The 18,362-nt window shown below is 29.2% G+C and overlaps 1 protein-coding gene and 1 long non-coding RNA gene across 7 annotated transcripts in view; one reads left to right on the top strand and one right to left on the bottom strand.

The window, feature by feature from the left end:
- Positions 1-3,578: 3,578 nt before the first annotated feature.
- Positions 3,579-14,121, bottom strand: LOC106684911 (uncharacterized). 4 transcript variants are annotated; one of them, XM_067049656.1, is made up of 7 exons: positions 14,036-14,121; positions 11,470-11,609; positions 8,370-8,673; positions 7,179-7,304; positions 6,512-6,753; positions 5,990-6,157; positions 3,579-4,159 (listed from the first exon to the last, which is right to left on the bottom strand). In XM_067049656.1, the coding sequence occupies exons 3-7, from the start codon at positions 8,640-8,642 to the stop codon at positions 3,754-3,756; spliced, it is 1,215 nt and encodes a 404-aa protein (XP_066905757.1). In that variant the 5' UTR covers positions 8,643-8,673; positions 11,470-11,609; positions 14,036-14,121; the 3' UTR covers positions 3,579-3,753. The 4 variants fall into 4 exon arrangements, with proteins under 4 accessions (XP_066905757.1, XP_066905756.1, XP_066905758.1 ...); XM_067049655.1 differs by having other exon boundaries at positions 11,489-11,609; XM_067049657.1 differs by having other exon boundaries at positions 8,370-8,659; positions 11,489-11,609.
- The window catches only part of LOC106684914 (uncharacterized), a 13,966-nt gene continuing 4,089 nt past the window's right edge, over positions 8,486-18,362 (top strand). For all 3 annotated transcript variants that reach the window (XR_010843998.1, XR_010843999.1, XR_001343759.2), the window contains exons 1-2: positions 8,486-8,627; positions 15,779-16,039. This is a non-coding gene — a long non-coding RNA (uncharacterized lncRNA). The remainder of the gene's footprint in view (positions 8,628-15,778; positions 16,040-18,362) is intronic.

Genomic DNA, 18,362 nt, shown 5'->3' with positions numbered 1-18,362 from the left:
AAAAGCTATAAAGGATAAATAAAATTTATTCATAATAAAATATAGTTACATAAATTTTTTTTTATGTCAGTTGCTGCTATAATGTGTTTTAGACTTTAACCAGCAATTAAAATGTGTGGAATAAAAGCTTTTAGGGACCGCAACAGCTACACATACACAATACTAACTAGTAATAATTTTTTTTTCTATATTTGAGATAAAAAAAAGTAAACCCTTTTATACACCTGGTACAGTCAAAATCCAATGGCGTAGGTACCCAAATTAAACTTTACTGCTACCTTCGTGGGTACCTGTAACCACACTTTGAGAAAAACTGTTCTAGCACAATTGGTTGTAAATCTATAAGCATTTCTGTAATCCAAAATGTGATGAAATTTGACTATTTTTAAAACTTGATATTGTGAAAACTACTCATGTAAATAACATATTTAGTTAGTATTAGAACATAAAAAACTAATATTATAAATTATGAAAATCTGTGACATATAACTGGAGCTGATATATAATAGGCCTTGGATAATTTCTTATAGAATGACTATAATTAGTTTGTATCCTCAGTATCAGTATCAGATTTTGGAAGGTATTTAATTATATACCAGATCTCTTCCCTAATACCAGGAGAAATCATACCTCTATTTGTATAAGTTGTAATTATAACTTTTTATGTTTGTTTTATGGGTTACAGTAATGATATTAATTGATGGGTTTTATTAATTATGGATTATATGATAAGAATAGATTAATTATTATGTAAGTTATCAATCATTAATTATAACCTAACTTTACTTAAGAAGGTTCAGCTCAAATCAGTTTTCCGAAATATCGAATAGTGTAATAACAGAATTTTTGAAACAACTAATTATCAAAATAACAAATAGGTAAAAACTAATGTAAAATAAAAACACACATATATAAAATAAAAACAGTTAAAACCATAAATTGAAAAATATAAGCCTAGATCAATGAATAAAATTGAAAAAACATTTTAAGGCTTATGATAAAACTGATATTCAAACTTATATTTACAAAATTTTTATTAATATTTACAACTATATAATATATAGAACTAGTAAATTTGGTGTTAGTTATACAATGGCTTGACATAGATGTGTGAAGAATTTACCCATTGATAGAACTCCAATAACATTTCTAGTGGAGAAGATCCCAATGCCCTCTTCTTTTCAGATGCCTAGAAAGATTATTTAAAGATAAATCAACAAAATTAATGAATGTGGAAATAATTATAAAAAATTAGCTAATGAAGATAATAATTAATAATTGAAGATGATAAATACCTCATGGAGAATTGACACTGGCCAGATAATAAAATGAAGCAATTAATAAAATGATACAATTAATAAAACTAATTATTAAATAGAGCTATAAGGTTATTAAATATTAATGTGGAAAATATTGCTCTTACTATTTTGGCTAAGTACCTCAGACAGTCTCATGATAATAGATATATTATATTTTTTTTTTAACTTTTTTTTAATAACTTTCATGTATAAGTCATGAAAAGTTTTGTTCATGTTTATTTAAAAAAGTGTAGGGAAAAGTGAGGAGTATTGCTATTTTTAATTCATCAATAATGTGAATTCGATGATTCAACGATACAATTGAAATAATGAGAAAATAAGGAAAGTGGAAAGCATATTTGGAATTCATAATACCTAAAGCAATTTATTAAATGAATAATATTTTCGAAAATATTAATAAAATAATTTTAGAAACAAAAGTACAAATAAAATAAAGAAATATTTTTTAATGGAAAAAATAAGGTAGAATTTCATCAACATGGATTAAAAATCAATATATTATCTTTTATAATGTGGTAAAAAAAAAAAAAAAATGAACACCTAGAAATAGCAATTTATTACTTAACTATTTTTTAGTTTTTAGTTTTCTGGAGAAGAAATAAAGAATAAATGAAAGGAAATGCAAATGAGCAAATAAACAACTGTTTACGTAATGATTAACTTACTACAACTAATTCATAAATAAACAGTATTAGTGAAGAAAAATATTGAGATAATGTATCTAAGAGAATTAAAAAACTTGAGAACCATTGGAAATGTCCATTGTACACTTGAGCAAGAGTGAAATTGAAATACTTTAAAAAATAAAATGATACTCTAATTCATCGGGTTTTTTCAGATTCACCTCAATACTTTTTTGAAGAGAGCATTGCTGATTCCACAGATGGTGTGTGAGATGCTAAATCTTTTATAGAACTTCAATCTGTAACACTAACTTCACACTTTAAGGTGAATCCAAATGTTCCATTACCACTGAATAGAAAGACGAAGCCAGTTTAATGTTCCCAGTCAATCCCACTACTGGAATGGTTCCTTCTATGAGGAATGGTCTATCTGTAGTTGGGGGAAAAGACCTTTGAAAAAGTAAGTTTTATAGAAACAAACATGAATTTATTCATGTATTTGCCAATGGCTCCCCATGACTGGCTGTCCCAGAAAGTTTTTAGACTTATAGGCCTTGCACTCAGCCCTGGTTATAATTATCTAAGAAAATTAGATCTATATTAACGATAGGTAAATTCACTATAGTATTTTTTTTTGTAATCAGATGTTATCATGAAACAATTTCTTCTTTATTTCAAAAAAATTCTTAAAGAATTAATTTTTGTAAAATTATTTAAGTAATGCTTAAAACAGCATAAAGTTTAATAAAGAGTTTTAAATTGGTCTCTTCATGACCGCATATTTTAGAACGTAAATATCCATTTTTTCTGTATGGTAGTATCAATGTGTTTATGTATATATTGATTCGATGAATGTATAGTAAAACCTGCTATCTACTTAACCATTAATATTCTAAGGTTAAGGCTATGAGACATTCTTTTTCATTAAACAAATGGTTATCAACACCTCGATACCATTAAAAACATTATTGAGTACTGGATGTAATGCTGAATAGTTACAAGGTCATTTTGGTGTTAGAGGAATTGATGGTTAATAAAGCAATTAAAGAAGAAAATGCAATACCATCTTTATCAACCAAAGAAATAAATTTTTTCATAAAAGTGACAGTGCCTGAAAAATGGTAGTACATATGGTTTAATGTAAGATAATAAATTAAGTAAGATAATAATTAATGTAAGATAATAATAAAACCCTATTCAGTGCCAGGGTAGACCTTTGCCTTGTAAGAGGTGATGAATGAGTGAGGAAGTGAAGTACTTAGATCCCTCAGGACATAAGAAACACAAGAACCTTATTATGAGAAGGACTCTACCTTAAAGTGTCTAGTGAGGAGTTGAAACACGACTTCACAATGTGCAATGCATATCAAGTTGGAATGATTAATACAAAAAAGATTATAAAGATGACAGTGCAATTGATTTTATTTGTTGAAAAAAATATAATTTATACTAAAAATATATTTTTTTCTTTTACATTAAACATATCTACAATTTAACTTTCAAATACAATTTTAAACTTAGCACTAATTGGGCTAAACTGATATAACCAATTCCAAGCGTTGAAGAGCCCCAAAAGTAGCAATAAAATGAATATTTGAAACCAAGAAGGATATGATGAGTGGTTAATAAAACGAGATTATATTTATCTATTAATTTTTATTCATAATGTCATGAAAAATTGACATTATATAATATAATCAAGTGATTTAATAAGGAACTAAACTGGAAGAGAACTATTACAATCATATGTGTATATAGATATAATTGTAATAAAATTAAATAAGAACATTAACATAAGAGTATTAATTTGTCTATAAGAGACCCTGTTTTTCTAGCATGAGTAATTCAGGTCCCATCCTTTGTTTATAGCTTTCAGAGTTGTAGAGATCTTTACCAAAGCCACTAGAACCACCAGAGCTTAAAAGTTTTTCCATGTCCATAGCATCTGTTCCCTCAGCAGTCATGATTGCATGTAACGGTCCTACTAGGGTCAGCCTGAAAAATGCAATTCTCTCCATTTCAGCAGCTATTTTATCATGGGTAGGCAGCCTTCCAGAGTAGTGATACTTTTGAAGTGTGGACAATAGGCTATTTGTGTATGTCCTAAGAAGATGTTCATAGTTTTCACGCCGTATCTTGGGTTCTATAGAGGTGAACATGAAGTAAGTTATATCCCAACATGGTGAGTTGTAATGGCTGATCTGGAAGTCAAGGAACCTTCAACAGAAAATTTTATAATCTGAGAATCTGATTTAAGTTCTAATTGTTTCTAAGTTAGAGGAATACAATAAAGTGATTCCAGTTTATGTTTTTGTCATTATTATTGTCCTTTGTCTTTCTTAAACAACTGAACCAAATTTCAAGGAACTTTATGTTTGTAGCTGTTATTTCATAGTCATGAAGAAAATAAATCATAGTTGGAAGAGATGTGGGCAGTCAAAAAATTATCAGTTATATAATGATACCTTGAGTGAATCAAAATGAAACATCCATTTTTTACATTTTTTTTTGTTTATAATTAGGAAGAAATTTATTACTTTTGAAAAGTTAAAGTCTAAATGATTTTGGAGTTAGCTAAATATGTAAATACAAAGATTAATCATTTAGAAAAACTTATATAACCAACTATAAATGTTATATTATTACTAATAGTAATAAGTAAATTGCACCCATCAATTATAAATTAACACTAAAAATATAAACGAAGCACTCACATATGCCAGTGCTTTATCCTCACTTATCTACCAAGAGGAAGGGAATCCTAAAGTAATGTAAAGTATTAAATACTTAGACCAAATAATATGAAAGTAATATCTACCTTGGCATACACAAAATGAATCCTTCACCTTAGATAGGTAAAGAATAAATTAAAATTTAGTCTGTTATAATTTTATTAATATTAAAATAATACTTATGATACTACTTCACTATATTGGGAGTTCCTGGGGGCAAATGTCAGTAATTGGGAGGAGGAATGGTTTAAAAAAATGTGATTCACTGCTCCCAAGTTCATCTTATGATCTCGATCCATTGTGGAGAGGTAATATGCAGAAACAAGTTTTAAAATGTTTTTTCAGGAAAACCATGTTTTCCCTGAGGAACAATTAAGTTCAATCAAATATTGGTAGGTAGCGCTGCTTTTCTGAAGGCAACGGAGTTCTTTTAAGGACTGGAATGAGAATATTATTATAAACCTTTTCACTTAGTAAAACTGATCACTTCCAGCTCTTAATATGTTTTCTAACTGTTTTTGGTTTTATTACTGTTCTCTAATATTACTAGTTGAAAATCCGTGACGTCTTCGAATAACACTGTTTGCAGTAATTACCACCTTTAGAAAATGTTTCGGTAAAAAAATCTAACCTTTTGTCTAAAGAATGCTGCTGAGTAGAGGAGGAAGAGACAATCTAGATTTCCTTTGTATCTAGCCCCAACCTAGTACACACCCTCAACAAGAACAGCAAGAAGCTACACGGTTATGAAGAATGAAGGTACTCCTATTACAAAAGGAATCGTGATGAAATAGACTAGAGTGTGCAGATTGAACTAAGTTAGGTTTTTAGCTTAATATAAATTGCGAGACATTTCTGCGAAACTCCCTGAGGAAAGAGACTACAGAGATGAGATAGAGAAACCAGGACAAAAAATATACGAGGTACTCTTAGTGTTGAACGTGTCTAAAGTTTTTTAGATTGCGTAGGATTCTACCATTTATTTCATTTTCACTAGTTTATTTCCCTGTGGTTATCATGATCACCTAACAAAGCGATAGTTTCCTGCTTATTAGTTCCTGTCTTGTAGAAAATTCATCCTAGTTTCCGATAATGTTAAGGAATCTAGATATTTATAAGAAAGAGCGTGGTTTTCTTGAAAAACGATACAAAAAATCATATCTGAACAATGGAATGAAATAGGAAGGTGATATTGAGAGCAATGGATTCATTTTTTTAAAACTACCTCTCCTTTAAGTATTGATATTTGACTTCTGAAAAACACTGTAATGTTCCAAATTAATAAAAACAATGAATAAAGTTTCAATTGACCAACCGGACTGCGATGGGACGGTGATTCCAGTCGTACTTGAATAACATGTTGTTCGACCAACAGTCTCCATGGTTGACCACATTAAATCTAGATTCATCTAGTTTTCCAATCTCTAACATCTTATTCTGTAAAGTCTCCAAAGGCATTATAAGTTTGTTTGCTAAACTGTGCCTGAAATATAATAATCAATAATATTCACTACAATGAGATTATCCTGATACAAACTCCAAAACCTACTAACTTTTTACAGTCGAATTGGAAGATCAGGGAATTAAGTTCGCAATATCTATTTTATCTCTGAACAATTTTTTTTATGCACATTTTTATCTTCGTTCTTTGAAGTTAATTTTTGGGGAATTGGCTCATTTTTTAACTAAAAAATTCATGTAACGACTTGAAAATTAAATATTTTTAGAGATACTAAAGTCAAAAGTATCCAACCACCAAATAGATACAGTCAATTATAGGTTTTGAATTTATTTTTATATTTGATAACCATAAATGCGTTTTAATTTAAATTCTTACCAGGCTGGTTCCCAGAATTGATGCATTGCTTCACTGAGATTCCGAAGACCACAGTGAAAGAACAATTTAATAAAATTCTTGTCACTGATCATGGCGTAGGGTTTGAAATCCTTGATATTGATGATCCCCCGCTCCTCAAGGACCCTGGACATACCATGGAATCTGCCCAAACTGTGTAACACTAGGTGTCCATGTTCCAGGTCCAAGCAGGATTGACGAGGGGTCATTAGAAACCCTGAAGCCTAAGAAACAAGGGCTTGATTCAACCAAAAAACATACTTTCTTAAAAGTGGTGTAATAATGTAAACAATAGAATTGCAATGCTCCATAATAAAGATTAAATGTGATTTCTAATGTTTACATATTTCATTACACAAAAGTTGTGATAAGTACTGAGTGTGATAAACACCTTAGTCTTCTGCAACCACACAGTGTAATACTTATTTTTCTAGGAATAACATAGTTACATAATTTAATAAATAGCAACTTAGTGTATTACATTAAAAATAATATCTACCACATAGATACCTTAAGATACATGAAGGGAAGAAATTTATAGGGTTGATAAAATCTCAATTTTAAGAGTGACATAGTCGCTAATAGAATTTTATAAAAAGTATCTGAGAATTTTCTTTAAAAAGAAATACTTTTAGAACTTAAGAGATACCTTAAGATCCTCGAAGAGAAGATAGGTATAGGGTTGATAAAATATCAGTCTTCCCCAGAGCAACTCTTCGGTTTCATGAACCTCATCCATCAGTTCCTCCATCTGCTTGAGGATTCGCAGGTACATCTGATATCAATTCATTATTATATTTAATTCAAAATAAAATTTACTCCTCACACTGTTCTATTGCAGAAAGGTAAATTTTTGTATATGTAATTTATTTAAGGCTAAAGTAAATTTGTTAAATTAAATAGGCAATATTATTTCACCAATTTTAATTTATGACCAAAATGTTTTAAGTTCTGGCTAACACGCCATCTTATGGAACGAAATTCAATTTTCTCATTCTAGTATGGATTCGTAGACTAAAACATCCTAGATAGAACAGGTCATAAAAAAATTAATTTGAAATTTTTGTTACTGAAGAATAGAATGTTGGCCGAAACGTATAATATTGTGGTTATAAGTTAAGATTGGTGAAATTTACACAATGCCTAATTTGGATTCAACTTACAAATGTTTCGCTATATCTCGCAGAATGCAAATTTGTGTTCAAGTGAATATGGTATCTATAATCACTAGCTCCGTCATGACAATATTTAATGTTTTAGCAGCATTGTTGCAGTAGGATTTATTTGATAGTTGAAAGTACATGTAGTGATAGTGAAGCTACTGTTACGTTTAAACACGGTAAAAAACCCAAAAAAAAAACCTCAAATCAAACTAAATGTCAGACATCATATTTTACGACCAAGTGCTTCTAACACTACAATACAAGTGCGTGATATCTGACAGATAACAAGGTAACAAAAATTCATACTTATATGAAACACATGTCAGCAAGTAACTCTATAATTTGTTTTTAAATCCACAAAAAAAAAAGTTGTTAGTTGCAGTTAGTAAAAGTATTATTTTTCAATACACTCAAAATAATTGGGTTATATAATTTTTACCAAGTAATCTAATTTTTATAATTAGTACCAAATATTTTACTCAAAACCTGACATGACGATTTCTCACATTTTGGGAAGTATATTTTCTCTTATCATGATCCAATGTGTTCGCGATATTGAGTAATATCTACTGAGGCTAATCTACTTGGTAAAAACTTAATATTATATCGTTTTTTTTATTAATTTCTTTTTTTATGAACATAATGAAAAAATAAATAAATAAAATAAAAAAACTTACTTCAGTTTCTATTTTGAAGACACCTAAATTATGGACGAACTTTTGATTTTTTTCCTCAGGTGGTACTTCCTTCAAAATAAAGTTCTTGTATGACTTCCTGCCATTGCCTAACACCACTTCAAGAGTTATCCTGCTGACCAAAGACAGGTAGTTCTCACCCTTCGGTAGGGCGGGCCGGGCCTCACACTTCAACACCCTCCGAACAGCCAGTTCCTGGTTCTGCATTACAAGAACGGCCTCCATCACAGCTGGATCCAAGTTAGTAGACGACATCTTAATGCCAAACACAACTGTTATTTGTTACCTAAAAAAAGTTACTTTTTAATCCTTTAGCTTTAATCCTTCTGGAATGTTTATAATTCATGGACAGCAAAACGGATCCATTTCAATTGGTCGAATTTATTTCATAGCTCAATCATTTAATAATTTTAAAGTTCACTATGTCCAAAAAAAAATAAATTAATAACTATTTCATTTTGTAAATGTCCACATCCCTTATTTTAAGGATTACTGTTTTTGTTCTTAAACCATTTTCTAAGCACCAGGAATTTTGAAAATCGTGAATTTTTGTCTTTTCGTCTTCTATATTTTTTTATCTGTTTTTGACAAAAGTATAGTTGAATATGAATATAAATCATTACTTTATTGATTTTAATACGTTTCCTTCTCGCAATGAAGGCTTTCCTATAATTTTCCTATTGTTAGAAACTAAAAATATATATATATAAAAACGGAAATTCAAATAACTGCACTGTGTTATGCAAAAAGTATTTTCACCTAATTATGTATCATGTATCAATTATAGCTGTGGCAAACTGTATATAATAATTGATAAAAATAACTGTAAAAAAAAAATCTACCTATATTAATTTACGAGGAGATATATCTTGGTAATGAAATTAATAAAATTGATTTCGGTATAATATGAGTAATTTAAATTATAAATAAATTCCACTTCCTGGAAATTACTCCTGGTTCTTTGGTCAGAATAATTAATAATAAGCTATTCAAATCTCACAACAAGCTTTTGGACAAAAAATTATTTAAAAATCAAAAGGCATTCCATAAAATAATTATAATTCAGGCATTGAAACAGTTCAAGATAACTTAAAATTCTTCATGGACCAATTTTATCGAGATAATAACCCACAGCAAATTACTGAAACCCAATTGGTTGCGTGTCTCTCAAATAAACGCGGCAACTGTTCAATTCAAAACAATTAGACTAGACAAAAACATTATCCAGAATTGTAGTGAATTGAATAATTAGGAGAATAGCCGATATTTTCTAAGAAACACATTTAGACAGATGGAAGAGGTGACACAAGACTATCAAATCCAATTCCCGTTCTTTGTTTTTTTAAAAAACAAGTATTCCACTTTTTTTTTGTTTCACTTTGTATATTAAATATATAATATGGGAATGTATTGTGAGTGTGAAAATTTCGGATTAGGGTTTTCGACGGGTTTTGAGGTCCACTGCGTCCAAATAACTAAGTCTCACAAAATATTCTGTGCGAGAGCGCGTGTCAGTGTGGATTTTTTTTTTCTTTTTTACTAGGATTGGTTGAAATCTTCAAAGGACATGAATAGGCTTCTAACAACGTGGAGGGAAATGGCCGAGTGCCGGCTCATGCTTTTCTTCTCCACATGGCACATTCTTCAGCCATATATTGATTCATGTTACTTCCATGCTAGTTACCTCTTCTAGCCTTCTCTTCCGCTATTATTCTAGTAAGGACAACTATGGCGAATTCCTTCACCGCTACCCAATGTCCAAGCCCATATGAATCACCAAGTTATCTGGAGTGATGTTTCCGCTACACGATCTTTTCAGTTCAATTGTTTCCTCTCTGAAGCACATACAAGCAAGGAGTGTGTGAACAGCCTAGATCAAAAACCAGAAGTCGTACGAAACTGAAATTATATATTTAGCGTAGGTGTATGCCTGGGATGTTATAGAAACTTTTTTCGCTTAAATAGATCAAGCAGAAGTGCCACTTAATAGATTTTATGTTGTTTTTTTTAGGATTTTCTAGAAAATAACTGAAACCAATTTAATTAACAATTTACAACGAAGTTTTTTTTTTTTTTAATATAAGATGAATCTTATCCTCATTGACATAGTCATACAGGTCTTAAATGCAGATTTTTCAAAAACTATTCCCATGAAGTAACTTTTATTTTGAATAAATAACGAGTTCTCGTGGTTAGCAATAATAAGCAATGGATAAGTACAAATTATTAAATAATTCGATAAAAATTAAAGGAGAAAACTAGAAAGAAAAAGAGAGAGATAGAATCTATGAGAAGCTACAATTGGAAACAGCCGAAGTTGCTCGAACTCTCCCGATACATTTACATTAAATAATCTGCTTAGTGTTATTTAGAATGTATATGTGGTTCAATCTAGCAACGAATTTTCTGATCTACCCGTAGCATTTTTGTGGTATGCTTACAGTAGTTCACTGAATTAGTCAGAACCTGTCGCCATTTCTTCAATGCTAGTGCGATCTTTTTTTTAAATTAACTATTTATTACTTTAAATTGTGCAAAATTTATATTTTTTATGTTACTTGCTAGAATGAAGCCTAATACTTTTTTTTAATCAGTTTTCAGAGATAAAAATATATTTTTAAGATTGAATTTTAAAATGAGGATTACAGCATTCTAATCAATCCGTGATCGAACACATATAAATTACATATATTTACATGATATAATAAAAAGAATGAAAACAGTCCCCCCCCCCCACAGTTTCCTTTTATAATCAATTCCAGTCTAAACACTAAATACAAATATTTCAATTCATTCCCTTTTTCTTTCTCTTTCTTGTACCTTCCATTTCATAATTTTTATTTCATTTGATCGACAAATTCACTCTCCCGAATTTCCCCTCCTCCCCAGTGACCCGCTAAACAAATTCACTATTAGACAGCAATGTGAGATCAAACCAGAGAAATACTAGTCACAGTAGTAGATCAGTTTACAGTAAAACAAACAAATAAATACATTTTACCAAAACAAAACTAATCCATAGATTTAAAGAAAAATGTAATAAAAATTTGGTTGAAAGAAATTCTTTCCACTTGTTTCTAACCTGGCTTCTCCTTCATTACCTAATAATCCTCCTAGGTGTCTGAAAAGAAGATGACCTCGAGATCTTCTCCTCTAGATATGTTATTGGAGTTCTATCAGTGGGTAGATTCTCCACATGTTTGTATCATGTCACTATGTCACCTACAGCAAATTTACTAGTTGTATATATGTGTATACAGTTGTAAATAACAATAACTAAATTATTAAAAAAAAAAAAATCTTGATCCGATATAGGCAATATTTACATATATATATATTAATTAAACCATCTATTAACTAACCATAATAAAATAAAATAATTATTTTAGAACTATTATTTTAACTTATTTATTCATTAAATTATTTTATTTTTTTTTAAACTTATATATCCGGTAAAGAAGTTCTTTCAACCAAATTTTCATTACATTTTTCAAGCATAATAAAATTTAAAAAACAAAAGATATATCGTTTAAAGCACTAAAAAGATTAATAGCGGAGTCTAGAAAAGAAGAAATTTTTCATCTTCCAACTTTTTTGGTTAAGTTTGGAAGGATGAATTTTCCAAAACTTAATTGCTTACATTCGCCTTTCTGACTTCTTTCATGTTTAATATACCCACTAAACATCGACTTTTTGTTTATGAAGACATATAATGAAAGCGATTAATGGCAGATAAGGGATAGCACATCAGAAAACATTTTTCATACCTGCACCCATTCCTTTAGTTTAGATTAAACCAATATCACAAAACAGGGTCACCTGTATAATATCATATACCATGATTAGAGAGCTTTTGCACCTGCGAGAGCTAGATCAACTTCATCAACAGATAGCAGCCAATGTTCAGATATCGTTTTATCTAATGCCTACTTCGAGTTTTGTTGAGATTCGCAACTTAGGTACAATCTTTGTACTGAATTGAAATTCTAAATGAGTAAAAGTGCATAAACAAACAAATTGAGTGTATATTTTAATGTTTAGGTGTTTCCTAGGTTGTTATGAAATGTATATCGTGTGGAAGTAATGTCATCACAAATCTTTCAGTAGTCCTACTTGAACATAAATTAATTTATAGTCAAAATAAGATGATTAGTTAAAGTAGTGTATAGGGAGCATAACAACAGCTTTTTTTAGAACGATAATTAATTATACTCTCTTCAGGAACAGCTATAATAATTTCATAACCAATATTGCCTTCATGAAACCACTCGATATGTAAAATTTAATATTTTTACTTAGAATCAGATTAGACATTTTCATATGCTACCGGAGAAACACAAAAATCGTATCAAATTTGCCATAGTTATTCATCATTAATTAAGGAGCATTCTATCAAAAATCAAATACATTCACTTTGAAAGAAAAAAAAATTATTATCAGGGCATTTTAATAATAATAGTATTTTTTATTTATTCTGGGACGAGCCCCTCAAGAATAATAATACAGAATTAAAAATTGGACATTCAAGTCTTAGAGTAGAAAGCAAACTATTTTTATACAAAAAAAAATCATAAAAATGAAATAATATTAAATCAAAATATAACTCCTTATAATAATAAATTGAATAACAAAATAACTAACTAAAAAGAGTAAAATATTTTAACTTCCGTTATTACAAATTTCACTAACAAATGAACAACAACGTGTAGAAAAATATATAAAACAAAATATTCAATCAATTTACAAATTTTATTTGAAAATAGCATTAATTTCACTTCTTTTTGGCCTGAATGGATAGAAAGTGAAGGAATAGGCAGGATTTGAAGATGGGAAACGTACTTGAGCGACAAATAAAATTTGGGAAGTGGATCTGATAATGAAATATCTTTCAAAAGCTACTGTTCGGTGAAGACGAGTAATTCGTGAATTGTTGGAAGATTTGATTAGAAGGAAATCGGAGATATGATGGACGGCGGGATTGGATAAATAGGTAGAAGAAGGATACCAGAAAATATTTATAGGAATATAATTATAGGAGATACTTTTTTTTTATCTAGGAAAGTCTAATTTTTATTTATGAAAATTTAAGTCTTGAAATAAACTGAATAATTTTGAGAGCTAGAATTCAATGTATCAAAATAGCTTTATTCATGATCATTGGATACAGACGCTTTTGATAGAATTCTCCTCTATTGGAAATGTAGTATTAGACACCAAGAACTACGAAATTGTTTGTTCTACCATTTAACAATGCTATTTATAATTGAAGTAATTTATTTTATTTGCCTTTGATAGATAGTTTTGTCGATTTGATAGTAATCAGCAAATGACTCAAAGTGATAAAAACAAAATATAATGTCAAAGTTTTTATTATAATACAAACTGACGTTTTGGTCCAAAAACTGTAACACCAAATAAAAAAAAAAATCTTTAGCCAACAACACTTCACTTAGCGTTTAGTTCTTGTTACTTCGACTGCAATTTTTTGATAATCTGCAATCTATATATACTTGACACGATAAACTATCTATCACATCTGGCTTTATTTGCAATTTAAAATCGCGATCATTTCACAAGATTTCACCATCCCATCTGTTTATAATTAAAAAGATAGTATAATATAGTACTCAAAACTTCTATTATTGTACCTCAATCAGAATGTAGTTCGCGGAGACGATCCGAAGACACAACTGTCTCCTATGAAATTGGAGTTTGAAATGACCTTCCCAGATAATTATATCTTATGCATCAATTTTGCATATACTGTTTATCTTTTTTTACTTGTCACTTTCAGTTAATATAGTAGCTACAATACAGATTCCAGAAGTAGAGAAAAACTATAATTGAAACCAAAAAATGATTGAGTGAAAATGAATGAACAAATTATTACATTATGATACTCTCTCGATGCATAATTTAACGTTATTTAATTTGTTGAATTGTTGCTTTTTCGATTTTATAATTTATAGGCACAAAAAAAAAGGAAAGACCTAAATTTTTCTAATTCATAACTTTACAAACGTATTCAAGCTTCTAAGGTTTAAGAATCTTCATTAATTACATTCAGTGTTAATTTTGAACTCATCTATCTCAGTTTCTGGCAAGATTTGAAAACAAAAAAGTTTTTGTTTTTATTTTCGACGGTTTACGGTTTACAACATACTACCTAACCAAATTAATAAGTTATGGAACTCATTCAATGTAGTTTAATTTGTTAAACAGTAACTTTTTTGGTAGGATGCTCTTAGTTATAAACGAAAAAACAGCTAATTCGTACCTTAATGAAATTAATTATCTAATTAGTAAATTTCAAAAATTAATTGCAGATGTATGTTTTATGAGCTGAATTTTATGTGTCAAGCTCCTTTTATAATAGATTCAGTTATTGTTTTCTTCCCACAACTCAAAAAATTCACAAGCACCCAATCTATATAAGTAAAAATGTAATGTTTGTTATTTTCAACACCTTATATTCCCACAAGGCAATCAAAGGAAGAAGGCTGAATAAAGTAAATATAATACATTTCATGTATTTATATGTATATAAGATCTTAGAAAGTTCTTATCCGATTTACATTTTGTTTTTTTCTAGAGGTTCGGTTTGGTCCCGAGGAGCTATACAAATCCTGAATATATCCAGTAGAAAAAAGTTATAAATAAAATTGAAATTATTTGTGCATGACTCAGAAATTATACATTTTTTCAAGTCCATTTTTTATACCAATTGATTTTTTCCTTTTTTCTAAAGAATTGAAGAGGGAGGATCCAACGGAGTCTGGTTCAATTTTTTTTTTTTTGCAGCAGATTTTTTCCAGAAAGGTTCTTAGCTATTGAAATCCTGAATTTATCCATTTGAAAAAAAAGTTAAAAACAAAACTAAAGTTTATTGGCGCATTACTCCAAAGGATTGAAAAAGTATACATTTTTTTTCTGGGCTAGTAAATACCATTTTATTTATTTCTTCTTCACTTTAAGTTTTAACTTAAGAGTTTAACTCAATGAACTAAAACTGAAAATTAAGTTGGTTTACTAATTTTGGTTGTATGGAAGGTTACTATGCAACACCATTTTACTTAAGATACATTTCCTAACATATATATCCTTTTTATTTTAATGTTTTCCTCTTTTTATTTCATTATTATTTTATTTAAAAACAAATTTGATCAACTTTATTCTTTACAAACCCTCCAATGATTCGACCCTCAGGTCATTCTCAAGGATACCTTCATTTTGATGTATCCTTGAGAATGACCTGAAGGTCGAAACGTGGGAGGGTTTGTAAAGAATAAAGTTGAGAAAAAAAGGATCAAATTTGTTTTTAAATAAACTAAACCACTCTCAAACAAGAATATATTAATAAAAATTAATTCATTATTATTGTTTTTTTCTAGTGACTCTAGGTGTTTTTAGGAATACAAAAAAAACAAAACAAGAACTCAAGAGAATCTTTTCCATTATAAATGATGTTTATATTGGAAGAAATAATATTTGGTTTGGGCTAGACCGGTGACCTGTGCAACATTAAGGTCTTTATGTATGATTTTATTTGTGACAAAGTAAGGAGCGTTGAGGATTTTATGAAGGATTTTGGATTGTAAGGATTGGAAACAAGAGGAATTCAGAGGTTTAGTGGATCTCCAAAGCTCAACTCAGTAAGTACAGATTGGCCTTATAACAGTCATGTAGATCAGTCTTTTGTAATAAATTGGAAGTTTAGATCGTTTATTCAGTAAGTGCTGTTTCGAAATCGACGTGCAGTTTCCTGTCTTTTCAGTCTTGTATAAGGATTCCAGGTTAGTCGTTTGTCCAGATGTAGTCCGGATCTGTTTGACAGGGGTAAGATCAACATTGGTTAAAGAGACTGTAGAGCAGTCGGTAGGTTTACGACGAAGGGTAAAGGTGATTTGATGGGATTTATTTTAATCCTCTAATTACGACACCATTCTTCAAGGGCTGTGATATGGGATTAGTGAGTTTGAGATGCAATTAAAGGGTTATTATTAACTGTGAGCACACGCTTAATAAGTTTGTGGCATTTGTGCTCACACTTTTTATCGCCAGATCAAATCAATGAAATTTATATAATTAATTAATAAAATGATTTAAATTATTTATAATTATGTGTCAGTCTACAGTCTGCAAGCCCTTAATTGCCTCTTATAAATTAACAATACTAAGCCAGTATATGAATGAGTGATTAATACAATATTTTACTGTATTAATCTGCAAACTTTGGAAATAATTAAATAAAATATCAAGAGTTAACTTCAAAGCTGTGTTTGCATATATTGTTCATAGACCTAAGTAATTGCAACACTAAAATAAGAGTTATGAAATGTTGAAAAATGCCTTATTAATAAAATATTTATTAATAACCTTATTAATAAAATCCTTATTTAAACCTCATTAATAAAATACTTGCTTTATAACATCATAACATTTATTTAGTTGTGTTTTAGGGGGCTTATTGTGATTTCCAAATTTACTCCAACAAATATTTATTGGAAGTATGAAAAAATCTCATAATAAACTTTAATTTTTTTTTGCTCATAGATTGTTTGGCAATGACTCATACAATGTATTGTTTGGAAAGCTTACAAATTACCTACAATTTTGTTTCTTATAATTTTTTTTTTCTTTGGACGGCCCATCATGAAGAAAGCTGTGTCTGTCCTTTCTGGTCCCCATTTTACTGGATCCCATTAGACTAAGTGTGTATATTCCTAAATGATGCCTAGGACAACAAAATTTATGGGAACAAAATACAGAGAATTTATTCTTAAATTGTTTATTCTTTGATTGTTTAAGTTAGTATGAGCCGAAGTTTCTAAAAAAATGCATAACATTCTTGTCGTGGAAGAAAAATGTTTAAGAACAATTCGTATAAGAAAAACTGAGGTGGCAAGCTTCAAAATTTTGTTCAGTACCCTCATGGAAGTTCAAAGTATGAGACCAAGTGAAAACTCTCAATACTATTATGTCTAGTAGTTTTCTTTTCCTTTTCTCCTTCTCATTATAGATTATTTTTTTATTGTTATACTTGATATTACTCAATATCAATTATAACATAGACACATAGAATGCACAAGGAGACCGGCAAATATGCAAACTGTATGAACTGAATAGATGTCAACTAAAAGGAGAAAAAAGAATGAGGTGATCTCGTCCTGTTCGATAGGGCAAGATCGTGCCAAGAATAAAAAATAACTCTCATCAACCCCAATCACTTAACGTTTCTTTCTGCTCCAAAATAGAAAATTGAAATATGTACCTATCTTAAATTCATATGAATATTTTGATAAACAAAGAAGTGACATAGAACAAATTAAAAGACTGGCACAAACTTGCCTCAGTTTAGGCTACCTTACAATACATCTATGACTCTTATCAGTGGTTGTTATTAATGGTGAATAGTTATAGGAAGAAAATAAAATGAAATATATTTATTTACAGCTTTATTAAATAATAAATACCAATTTATCTGAAATTACAACAAAGTGGTCTCATAAATTAAAATCTAAATTATTAAGAATATTCAGCAGTCTTTTGTAAGTATATAAAAATTTAATAAACCAAGTTTCCTAAATACAAAGCTATTATAAAAATACCTAACATTGGCTAAGAAGTTAAACACAGAAAGTAAAAAATTCAAGTAAAGATTTATAAGGCTATTATCTGACTGGGTATACCCTTAGTTTACTCCATATAGCTAGAAAAATAAAAACATGTTATTATTTAAAAAAATTAAAATATAACAATGCACTTCACTGATTTAATGGTTTTATCGGTGTCAATCCACACCAAACAAATGAAAAACCTGACTAAATGTATTTACTTCTAAGCTGAAGAATATTGTAATGAATATCATAAACTATAATTAGAAATATCTAATAAAATAATTGGTCATTGGAATTGAGTGATAATAAGTAGATTAAGATTTATAATATTAATTATCAATAATGTTAACACATTATT

Source organism: Halyomorpha halys, unplaced genomic scaffold, assembly GCF_000696795.3.
Source record: "Halyomorpha halys isolate HHAL.00 unplaced genomic scaffold, Hhal_1.1 Scaffold629.1, whole genome shotgun sequence".
NCBI lineage: Eukaryota > Metazoa > Arthropoda > Insecta > Hemiptera > Pentatomidae > Halyomorpha > Halyomorpha halys.
This window is presented reverse-complemented; position numbering and strand designations above follow the sequence as displayed.